We start from the raw sequence: 12,432 nt of genomic DNA, 5'->3' as shown, positions 1-12,432 counted from the left end.
GGGGGGGGTTCAATTTTGTATAAAAAAAAATTGTAAGTTGATGTTTTATGATATGCAAGTACTTCAGAGTATATAGTACTTAGTAAAAATACAAGAACAACGAAGATTGGTCTTTAGCAGCTAAAAATTAGATTACTTACGTATATACTATCATTTTAGCATCTTGATTGCACTATCTAACCTAATAATCGAATCAATCATATTTGCATCGATCACACCAACTAGAGCCATTTTGAAATTTCAGTACGCATGCATCAACCACACTAACCATAATTCTATATCTTCATCCACTAAATAGCTAGGTTGAATCTAAAAATTATAGTGCCATCAATCTTTGGACACATTAGTCCACATACATATAACACGATGATTTCGAATCTCTCTTCCACAAGAAGCCAATAGAGTGGGTAAGTCTTTAATTATTTGATTATTATAGAGTCTATTGTTCGGTTTATTATCAAACGATTTAAATTATATGGAAATGATAATATATATGTTTGTATTCGCCATTCCGCATCGAATTTGAAATATGCCTTTCAAACAGATAATTTGGAAACTATCATATGTATAAAGTTATAAATAAATAAAAAATTATGCATTTAATTTTTTTTTTTTTTTGATCAACTGGTATTATATTCGAACATATGAATTGTTACAAATACGATTACATTCAGCCATAGACATACTCTCTATATATTAATTATGCATTTAATATATATATATATATATATATATATATGCTTTTTCCACACAAGTTATATACTATACTATACACAAATTGATAAATTGATAAAGAACTATATATAGTGAAAAGTATAGATAAAACGTACAATCTTATATTGGTTGATGGCTTGAGAAATAAGACAAGTATAAATTCAACAAGTAACTCTCTGTTTGACTCTTTCGGAATGTGAAAATACAAGTGACATTTTTCCTTTTGTCTCTAAAGCTTTAATCCTGTGATTTACACATGAAATAATCATATATATACAGATATACTAATAGAGAACTTCGAACACGTACAAAATGTATTACTACTATTACGTCATATAGATGTCATCACTCCTTATCTAGTTATGATTTAATCTCCATTTTTAGTTTAAACTTTTGAATGTAATTAACATGAAGTCGCACTCCGAGATGCACATTTTATATCGTGGCATGCATGGCTGATAAATAATATTTTGATATTTTGACATTTTCACACGTATTAAAAAAAAATTTAGTTTTTATTTATAAATTAATTTATAATTATTTTTTGGTAAAGAGAGAAAATATAAACCAATAATAATTTAAAAAATTTAAATATTTTCAATGATTATTTCTTGAAGTTTACAAAACATCAATTTTTATGAGACAAAAAAATATCCTAAAACATCAATTTTTATGAGACAGATAAAGTATTCATTAATAAATGGATTATTAAAACAATACTTCACAGTTTTATATAATAAGTCACTGATCAATATCTTCAATATTGGCAAAAATATACTCCTATATGTTCTTAAAATGAAGAATCTCAATGTGTATATACTTTTTGTCAATTGTTTTTTTACCAAGAAATCTAATGATGGAGTGAGTAAAGAAATTATTAGAAAAAGGATGTGTAATGATTACGAGCATTTCAAGTAGTGCTCACATGAGCGACAACCCGATGTGCCCACGTGAAGCACCTTTACCCCATTTTCTGAGCCAACTCATCGGTACGGTTATTTTCGGTTCAAACACAAGGTTCAATCGAATAGCTGTGGCTTTTCTTTAAAGTAATAAAGCATCAGAAGTACAAACGACATAGCGGGCTCTTACAACTACTGGGCCTATAAAATGGCCGAATATTAAACCCATTTATTACTGAAATTGAGTATTATTAAATCTTTTTATTTTTAATTACTTGGTATCAAGAGACAAAAAAAAAGTAATATTAAATATATTCAACCATCCGACTAATCGATTTCAGTATTCAAAATCTACTTAATTATGCCTGTCAAAACTTATGAAGATCACATACTAATACAGTTTCAAAATTCTAAAGAAAGTTAATTAATTGAGTAATACACTGTGGAAACTTAAGCTTAACGCCTTGAATGGCAAGTAGATTCTACTATAGTTTTTGGATTTTGTTTTTCAAAAACCAATTTTTTTCTCCATTCAAGATTTTACATTAAATAGATTTCCTAAAAAATAGGAAAACTAGTTTTTAGCTTTTCTTTACAAATATTAACAAAAACTAGAATCCACATAATTACATATTTTAGGGAAAACTTACGATTCTTTTTATTTTTTTATGTTTCTTTATGTAATTATTTTAAAAATAACTTTCTTACAAAAAAGTAAAATCTCAAAAATCAAAAACCAAAAACTAAAAACCAAAATCTATAATCTAAAAACCATTTAAAAACCATCTTCCATTCATGGCCTAAGTCAATATATATGTGGAAATTTATAAGGTTGTAGTATGAATATATAATTCAATATGTATCTATCTATAAACAGTTGAAGCAACTGAGACAACATTAGAAATAGTAGTGTTAAAAATAGAGGTAAACGACATGCACTAAATTTATAATTGTCCTCTCTAAGTCTGCTGATTTTATTGTATACAATGTATAATACCATACTAGGTAACAACATGTACTACGTGCGAAGTAAAATAATTATCAAATAATTTTACTGTAATTTTTATATATAAAATTTATTATACTTATTGATAAAATTATTATTTGGAATCTAAATTTGGTTTATGTAGTATATTTTTTTTTAGTTTTATTTAAATATGTAAAATTTTTGTATAATAATTAAGATACAACCCATATGAATTATTATAATATCAATTTTATATTATCATCTCCTATGAACCAAGAGTTCTTAAAATTTATTTTAAAGATTTTATGAAAATGTATTTGAATAAAGTTAGAACTATAATATAAGAATTCAATTTTGGATGTTATTGACTTTCTGAAAAAATAAAATGGTATGCAAAAAAGAAATATTATTACAAATTTAAGGTAAACTAAAAGATAGTGTTAGTATTTCGAGCTCAGCGACGACGACACATCAACTATGTCCATATGATGTTTCTCTATTAATATATATGTAATTTCATACATGAAATTTTATTAAGAGAACCCCTCCCGATTTCATTATATACAATGTATACTACAATATGTACAGTATGAAATTTATCAAGAGTTCCTTTTGCAAATGGTTGAACACTTCAAAAAAAACAAAAACAAAAAAACAAAATGGTTTAACTACTTTTCAGTATTTGAAATGAAATAAAATAGAAAAATGATTCAATTCATCCACAATTATTATTTCTATTAAAATTGAAATATATTCAACTCATTCTTTTCTAATGTAATTTAAAATTGTTAATCTCATAAATTACAATGTTAACCGGATTCTAAGGAGACGAGAAAGGTAAGACCTATTATAGTATTGTACATGGTTTGAACTTTGAACCAAACCGAACCATCTAAAATTGAATTAGGTAAGGTTCTTTTAAAACCAAAAATTGGATTTGGCAAAATCAAAATGTGAGTCTGAACTGAACCAAAAAAAAAAAAAATTCAAACAGAAAACGCGGACCTCGATAAAAGAAAAGGCGGAGCACTCATCGCTGTTTTCTCGTGTGCACGAGCTTCTTGTGTTCTTCCACCTCTCTTGAAGTTGAAGATGATGGATGTTTGAGCTACGAAATCGTTCTTCTATCCATCGATGGCGGTTCCCTCACTCTGTATCGCCGATGGAACCTTTCCCATTGATTTTTTCCACCGGTCGAGTTCAACCCGACGACCTACCTATGATCGGTTTACGAACCCGAAACTCGGATTCCATAGACGTTTTCGTTACGGTGGGAGAGTGGCGGCGACGGTGAATCCCTATTCGTACACGGAGGCGGCACGGCCCGAGGAGAGGAAGGGTTTGAACGATTTTTTGGTGGAGGCTAGAGGTTTCGTCAGATCAGACGGCGGAGCTGGTGGTCCGCCTCGGTGGTTCTCTCCTTTGGAATGTGGCGCACGTGCTCCGGATTCTCCTCTCCTTCTCTACTTACCTGGTCTGTTCTTTCAGTTTTCGATTTCTATAGATTTGTGAAAATGTAGTCTTTTCAAGTTAACAAGACCTAGAAGTCGTCTAAATTGTAGGGATCGATGGTACTGGATTAGGGCTCATTCGCCAGCATAAGAAGCTTGGAGAGTAAGTCTTGTTTGATCCAATCTTCTTTATTGCCTTAGAGCCTGAGATATGAATGTTTGAACACTTCAATATTTATCTACAAGGTTTACTCTTAGTTTCTGATGTCATCATCATTTTGTTTTGATCATGCATAGGATATTTGACATATGGTGCCTTCACTTTCCAGTCAGCGATCGTACCCCTTCTCGAGGTGCTTATTCTTTGAGCAATGTTTGTTGTCTCATTACGATTTTATAACCAAACGGATTAAGTCTTGCGTGGATGAAACTTTTTCTGTTGTGTTCTGTCGTCTTCAGACATTGTGAAGCTTATTGAGAGGGCAGTTAGGTCAGAGTACTTCCGTTTACCAAATAGACCCATTTATATAGTTGGAGAATCTATTGGAGCTTCTTTTGCCATTGATGTTGCAGCCAGTAACCCTGACATCGATCTTGTCTTGATCCTCGCTAATCCAGGTAAAATTAGTTCTTTTATTGTCTTACTCTAGATTCTCTAGGTCAATGTTGCAAGCTATATGTCATGGACCAGGCAGTTTGTACTTTATGATTTGAGCAATGTCGGTAATGCATAACTCTCATCATATTAAAGGAGCTTTTTTCTTTTTGTTGGCTTCTGTACATCTCATGAACTGTATGCATCTTGTCTTATGCTCATAATATATTTTGTTTGATGCAGTCACACGTTTCAGTAACCTCATGTTGCAGCCTTTATCGAGTCTACTGGAAATTTTGCCTGACAGAGTTCCCAGTTTGCTTGAAGAGTATTTTAGGTTTGAACAAGGTGAAATTTACCACTCCTTGTATATCTTTCAATCGAAGACAAATTAGATGCAGAGAATAGATCAAAATTTTCTCAAAGATGGGTTTTAGTATCAGGTTTTGGTTCAAAATTATGGTTTACTGTGCTTGATTTTATAGGTTATCCGTTTGCGGCAATGTTTGAGACAATGCTGAATGAAACTGATGCCAAGCAGATGGGTGGAGGGCTATTAAGAGACTACTTTGCAACTTCAGTTAATCTAACAGTAAAACAATTAATTGATGCATGTTCTTTCCGTCTTTACAGATTGTAGTGTTTGATTAGTAACATGCTCTTGTTTGTTCTTCGTTTTGTTGTTTAATTTTGTTGTCATGTGATAAACTCACGGAGACAAATTATTTGCAGACTCTGGTTAGGATTTTTCCCAAGGACACACTTCTATGGAAGCTTCAACTGCTTAAGTCTGCTTCAGCATCTGCTAATTCTCACATGTACACAGTCAAAGCCCAAACACTGATACTTCTGAGGTTCATACACTAGTAACCCTCTCTGCTTCATTATTAAGTATAAGTAGAAGTTCAGTTATTTGTTCATAAAAAGTTGTCTTAGCTGGCAGCTGAGTTGTAGCTTTAATATGACTATTTCAGTGGACGTGATCAATGGTTACTGAACAAGGAAGACATTGAAAGACTCCGTTGTACATTGCCGAAATGTGAAGTCCGTAAGTTTCAGAATAACGGACAGCTGCTCTTTTTGGTAAGGTGCTCTTTGTCCTGATGTAAGAAAAAAGTTTTTCTTATGTCAGTTAATAACCAGTAGAAAACTTGGAGACTGATTAATTTTATGTCATGTCAGGAGGATGGGGTAGATCTGGTGACTATCATCAAGTGTAGTTATTATTATCGCCGTGGAAAATCGCTTGATTACGTTTCTGATTACATTCCGCCTACCCCATTTGAGCTTAAAGAGTATGAAGAATCACAAAGGTAAATGAATATCCGCTGTGTCACAGATGTGAATACGTCTCTGATTGCTGTGTTGGACGCTTTCTTGAAAAATAGTTTGTATATAGCTAGAATATATTATTTGTTTATGCTACTGTAAGCAAATACTGAAGTATTGTTTTTATATCTCTGGTCCAGATTGCTAACTGCTATTACCTCCCCAGTTTTTCTGTCAACTCTAGACAATGGTACAGTAGTAAGATCACTTGCGGGAATACCTTCAGAGGGACCAGTTCTGTATGTTGGCAATCACATGTTGCTTGGTACCGAGTTGCGTCCAGCAGCAATTCATTTCTTGAAAGAAAAGAACATTTCGTTGCGAGGAATGGCACATCCAGTGATGTTTACCAGAAAGATTGGCTCAAAACTCCCGGATATGCAGATGTTCGACTCAGTTAGGATGATAGGCGCAGTTCCTGTCTCAAATATAAATTTCTATAAACTACTACGTTCAAAGGCTCATGTGGTTTTGTATCCTGGAGGTGTTCGTGAAGCTTTGCACAGAAAGGTTAATGATTGTACATCTGATGATATTTGGCCTTCATTTTTAATTTTTGAGGCTTTACTACATTGAACAAAGATTCATTTCTGCAGGGTGAAGTATACAAGTTGTTTTGGCCAGAACATTCAGAGTTTGTAAGGACCGCATCTACCTTTGGAGCTAAAATCATTCCTTTTGGAGTTGTTGGAGAAGATGATCTCTGTGAAGTAAGCAAAATCTCTTCTTATTCTTCGTTATAGCTTTCAGTAGCTGCACTTCTTAAAACTCTTTTGTGAAATGGAATGATTCTCTCTCAGGTGGTCGTCGATTACAATGATCAAATGAAGATTCCTTTCCTGAAGAATCTTATAAAAGAGATAACAGAAGAATCTACTTACTTGAGGTATTTTGTTTTGTTTTCGACTCTCTGTTAGAGATAATCATCACATGAAACTGTTTATATATGACATTTGTGTGATGATAATAAATGGTTAGGACCGGTGAAGAAGGAGAAGTAGGAAACCAAGATTTGCATATGCCTGGAATAATTCCCAAGATTCCGGGACGGTTTTACGTCCACTTTGGGAAACCAATAGAAACAAAAGGTAGAGAGAAAGAGCTAAAGGATAAAGAGAGAGCTCATGAGGTTTACTTGCAGGTCAAGTCTGAGGTGGAAAGATGTATGGCCTATTTGAAGACCAAAAGAGAATCTGATCCTTACAGAAACATTTTGCCGAGGTCACTCTATCACCTCGCACACGGTTTCTCTTCCGAAATCCCAACCTTTGATCTCTGAAATCAATAAATCTAGTTACTTGATTTGTGACTTAAGTAACTTTGTGGAATTTGGATACCGTAACTTCAAAAAAGCATATGGCTGCTAATGTAGAAATTGAGTAAGTTCGGGGTGGTATGTTAAAAATTCATACAACACATTAAAAACGTTTTACGTTGAAGACTTGTGTCTTTTTTAAAAAAAATATATTCCCTCTCAAAATATAAGATGTTTTAGCCAAAGTACGCATAGTAAGAAATATTTACTTTTAAAAAGTTTAACTAATCAGAAACAAGACTACATAAAATAAATAATAAGAAAATATAAAAGTAGTCTAAAAGTTATCTCAAAAATTGAAAACATCTTATATTATAAAACAAACAAAAACCTCTAAAACATTATATATTATCAAACGGAGGGAGTAGAAATTAATTACTTTGGGTGTTTTCGTAGCTATTTGTTCAACTCAACTTTAGGAGGGTTGGGTGAATATTGCAATTACAAGAAAACTGTGTAATCTTTTGAGGGCATTACAAAACACCTTTTAATTTCTGTTGTTGTAAGAAATGTTATAAAAACTGAACGCATCTCAATCAACCAATCAAAGACCGGAACTAAAAAAACTCTTGGTAACTTTCCAGATGATGCCTTCTCTGATCCATTCAACACGTGCAATTTCTTTCCTCGGTACATTTTAAAACCTTGAGTGTGATAAATGGGTATTTTAGTCATTTCTGTATTGGACTCTTGAAATTCCAACGAGAATGCATTGATACTCCAGTGTATGAGTCCAACGCGACGCTTGCTCTTCTTATTACTCTCTCTGGGGTTTTTTGAAACAAAGAAGAAGACTCTTTCTCTCAACTTGGGAAAAAAACTAGGGTTTTTCAAATTTCCTAATTTAAAAGTTATCAATGAAGCGGTTATTTCAGGGAAGTGCTTCCAGCGACGACTACTCAAACTCTCGGCCTCGCTTTGGAATCCGACACAATAACAACAACAACAACAGTCGACCAATGCTTCCGTCTCCTTACTCGAGGAAGCGTGAACATGATGAAGACATCTCCGGTAGGGAGGCCATGCTTAGGAGGAGAAAGCTACCGAGCACAACGGCCACTTTTGTACTACCTTCTTCTTCTTCTTTGAAGATAGCCTGGTCTAAAAACGCTGAGATCTCTACTCTCTCGGTTCGTAACTAACATCTCTGTTTTACTATCTTTTTTTTCTTACATTTATATAAAGTGTTTACCTTTTTCTGTTGTTGTGTGGAAAAGGGGGATTTTGGAGTTTCAGAAAGAAACCGAATCGAGCTACAATAAAAACTGGGATGATTTTTACAGTTATATGAGAGAGTCCATGACCATTAGATCAGATTTCTCTAAGCAACAGCTAATGGGTAAGGTTAAAAAGTTGAAGAAGAGGTTTAGAGATAATCAGGCGAGAGCTAATGATGGAATAAGACTCTCTTTTACTAATACCGATGATGAAGAATTGTTTAGATTGTCAAAGATCATATGGGTTGAAAAAGAAACTGAATGGGTTTATGAGGAGAACAAGAACCAGACCAAGGTGAGTGTCTTTTTTTTTTCCCCCTACCAGTCTCCATCTATAAACATTATGTGAAGTTTATAGTTACTTATATGTAGTGTGATTGTAAATTAGTGTATTGTGCTGAAGGAGGATGTGCCTTGTGCTGAGCACGAACAACGGGTGGTGAGAAATGCGAATACTGAGGTTAAAAATGGTGAGGAATAAGATGGTGTGGGTGATTTGTGTGTTATAAAGGATTTTAAGTCTGGTGGGTAAACCCGATTGGGTTTTTAGTTTTCTGGGTAAACCCGTGAATACCCAAATCTTTTGTGTTATATGATGTATTTTGTATTTTACATTATATATTTTTGTGTTCCTAGCTTTTTGGTACCAAATGTGATATATATTATGTATTTTGTGTATTTTATTATATTTATGACAATTTTAAATTCATCTAATTTATCTTAATTATGAGTCTATAATATAAACACCAAAAGCTAAATATTTGTTATTAGATCTGTGTAGAAAATGTCTTTCAAAATAACTGTTGAACTGAAGTTAAAAAATAAAAACAACAATAATAAATAATGGTTGGATTCTAAAAAAAAAAAATCCATTTTCAAAGGTTTACACATGTCATTTGCATCTATTTTTTTATTTTTATTTTTTCTGATAAAAAAACCCAACGGATACCCATTACCCAGTAGGATAAACCCGTGTGGACTTTAATTATATGAAACCGATCCGTTTTAAACCCGCATTTTTTTTTACTTAAAACCAGATCTTTGGGCTTTAAATTTTTCATAGGTCTCGGATACCCAGTGGGTTAAAACCCACCATTAACATCCCTAGTTTTAGCTATGGGTATTGCAGTGGACGTGATCAATGGTTCCTGGACAAGGAAGACAATGAAAGACTCCATTGTAAGGACTGCATCTAAATTTGGAGCAAAAATCATTCCGTTTAGCCTTGTTGGAGAAGATGATCTCTGTGAAGCAAGGAAGAATCTCTTTTCTATTATTGTTCTAACACCAGCTCAACCCATGTCACTCCTAATATACAATGATCAATGCATTCTCAAAACTAGTTTAATAATGTGATATGTCTTCTCCGGTGGTACCTGCATATATTCATTAAACTCTTTTTGTTACTATAGGATTTCGAATAACTCCTTTTCTACAATTGGAATGATTCTCACATGGTATTGGTTTCAAAGATCAAATGAAGACCCTTTTGAAGGCAAAAATAAAGAGTTACATTGTTAAAGAGATCACAGCTCATGAGGTTTACTTGGACAGGGCCGGTCCAACTGTATTTGATGCCTAAAGCTAAATTTTTTTTTTTGCCCATTAACAAACATTTAATAAAAAATATTAACAAAACCAAACATATCATGGCTCGAACTCGGATCACTTAAGTAGAAACGGTGTACATAAAACCATTGTACCACTGCAACATCCATGACATGATGCCCCGTATATTGGTAATAAATATTGACGCCTAAAGCCCTTGCTTTACGAGCTTTAGGTCAGGGCCGGCAGTGTACTTGGAGGTCAAGTCTGAGGTCGAAAGATATTTGACTTATTTGAAGATAAAAAAAGAATGTTGTGATCCCTACAAAACACTAATTTTGTCGAGGGGTTCTCTGTTATTACCTCTCTTACAAAAACAGTTCAAAGTGTTGTATTGACACTCATGCAAGTTTTTGGATTCTTAAAACACATTATTATTAACGTTTACATTGTGATTGGACATTTGGATCATTTTTGGAACTTGAGTTACAAACTTTGGGATGATTTTGTAGATGATGTTCAACTTTAGGGTGTATTGGATGAAATATTGTAATAACAAGAAATAGACTGAGTTCTTTATTTTTATTTATAAAGAAGACCTTTCCGACTTTCTTTTTTTTTTTTACCTTGGTGCATTTTAATATGAGAAAAGGGTATTTTAGTCATTTACGGGTTTTTGGACTCTAGAAACTTCCACTCCCACAACGCTTGCTTGTTGCACAGTTGCTGCTCTCTTTCTTTACTCTCTCTGAGTCTGGGAAGAACTAGAACTAGGGTTTGTCCAAAATCACCCAAATTTCTAAAACCTTTGGAAAAGTTTTGATCTTTGATCACTTACCGATGAAGCGAGGAAGTGATTCCAGCGAGGACTCGAGCTCGGATTACTTTGTAATCCGACACAATCCTCAACCTCTCACGAAGAGGAAGCATGAAGATGACGAAGAAATCTCCGGTACGGAGGCGATGCTGAGAAAGAGAAAGCAACTGAAGACGAGGAAGACATTGTTGGAAGCTTCTTCTTCTGGTGCTTGTAAGATGAACTGGACTATCACCGAAGAGCTCCTCATCCTCAAGGTTTTGTAAAATTTCCTATGCTTTTATTTTCTCTGTTTTTTTTTCTTAATAAAGTTGTTACCTTTTTGTTGTTGTGGACTATGAAAAGGAAACCAAGGCTAGCTACATGTCTGACTGGAATGCGGTATACGATCGTATCAGAGGTTCCATGGAATCGGATTTCTCAAAGAGACAGCTACAAAATAAGATTGAAAAGATGAAGTTGAGATTCAGAGACTATCAGACGAGATCTAGTGCTGGAAAAAGACTCTCTTTTACTAATGCTCATGATAAACAAGTCTTTAGATTGTCAATGGCCATATGGGGTGAAATTGAAAACAACAAAACCAAATCTGCTTCCAACGAGAACATTAATATGGACCAAAGAAAGGTGAGTCTTTTGTGTGTGTGTGTGTGTGTGTGTTCGACCATCTTTCTAAATATGGACCAATCTTACCGTGTTTTGTTTTGAAGGAGTGTTTGTTTACCTTGTGTGGAGCAGGTTTGGGTGAGTAACGCGACTGATGATGGTGAGAAAGACAAGTCTGAGGATTTGAATGTTCTGCAAGAGGCACTTGAGGTGGCGGCATCGTTTCGGAGTTTAGGTAACCATCAACAGAGATCGCTGCTTCGGAATTTGAAAAACCTTGGAGCTACACAAAGGAAAGAGCTAACCCACGAGTGGAAGGCATTGCTCGCTCAGGACATGCAATTGGGTATCAAGAAACAAAGTTTCTATGCAAAGCTTGTTAACGCTGGCTTTTCTGCTTAACTCAACAACAACAAGGGAAACAAGTTCTGCTTTTGGAATGTTATTATGATGTTTTAGGTTAATTTTCCTATGTTCTGTTTAAGCCAATCTCTTTGAACAGTTAATTACAAAGGGCTTATGACTTATTTTTGGTAAGCGTAAGGGTAATGGTGTCTGCTATTTGGGGGCCGGATCTGTGTGTGAGTGGGTAAATCTCATGGAATATGGTCTTGTGCTCATAATACACTCTTGTTTGATGCAGTCACACATTTCAACAACTTCATGTTGCAACCTTTTGTATATATATATATATATATAATATGGTCTAATATCGCCTGACTTGCTAGAGGAGACTTTTGATTACAATGATCATCAAATGAAGATCCCTTTTCTTATGTCATGAGAGATTCTTCGAATAATTAAGATTCATGAATCTTGAGTAGATAACCAAAAGTAAAACCAACCGATTCGATTTGTATCAGACCGAACCAGCTACAATAATTGAATTTAAGCAAGTTCATCCATGTAAACCGAGCCAAAATTGAGAATTTGAAATTATTCAAACTGAAAAAAAAAAAAAAAAAAAAAAA

The 12,432-nt window shown here is 33.9% G+C and overlaps 2 protein-coding genes across 3 annotated transcripts; both read left to right on the top strand.

Annotated features, from left to right (window-relative positions):
• On the top strand, nt 3,554-7,397 carry LOC104719783 (acyltransferase-like protein At3g26840, chloroplastic). 2 transcript variants are annotated; one of them, XM_019231260.1, is made up of 13 exons: nt 3,554-4,057; nt 4,146-4,197; nt 4,332-4,387; nt 4,494-4,652; nt 4,873-4,977; nt 5,115-5,209; nt 5,362-5,483; nt 5,604-5,712; nt 5,812-5,942; nt 6,099-6,468; nt 6,555-6,668; nt 6,759-6,844; nt 6,937-7,397. In XM_019231260.1, exons 1-13 carry the CDS (start codon nt 3,718-3,720, stop codon nt 7,235-7,237), a joined length of 2,040 nt encoding a protein of 679 aa, XP_019086805.1. In that variant the 5' UTR covers nt 3,554-3,717; the 3' UTR covers nt 7,238-7,397. The 2 variants fall into 2 exon arrangements, with proteins under 2 accessions (XP_019086805.1, XP_010436054.1); XM_010437752.2 differs by having other exon boundaries at nt 5,115-5,221.
• LOC104719784 (GLABROUS1 enhancer-binding protein-like 3) lies at nt 10,692-12,107 on the top strand. Its single transcript, XM_010437753.2, has 3 exons — nt 10,692-11,112; nt 11,201-11,482; nt 11,594-12,107. Exons 1-3 carry the CDS (start codon nt 10,879-10,881, stop codon nt 11,861-11,863), a joined length of 786 nt encoding a protein of 261 aa, XP_010436055.1. The 5' UTR covers nt 10,692-10,878; the 3' UTR covers nt 11,864-12,107.

The sequence above is a fragment of the Camelina sativa genome, chromosome 10, assembly GCF_000633955.1.
Source record: "Camelina sativa cultivar DH55 chromosome 10, Cs, whole genome shotgun sequence".
In the NCBI taxonomy this organism is placed as follows: Eukaryota; Viridiplantae; Streptophyta; class Magnoliopsida; order Brassicales; family Brassicaceae; genus Camelina; species Camelina sativa.
Note: the sequence above shows the minus strand (reverse complement) of the source record. Positions and strands in the feature narration are given on the sequence as shown.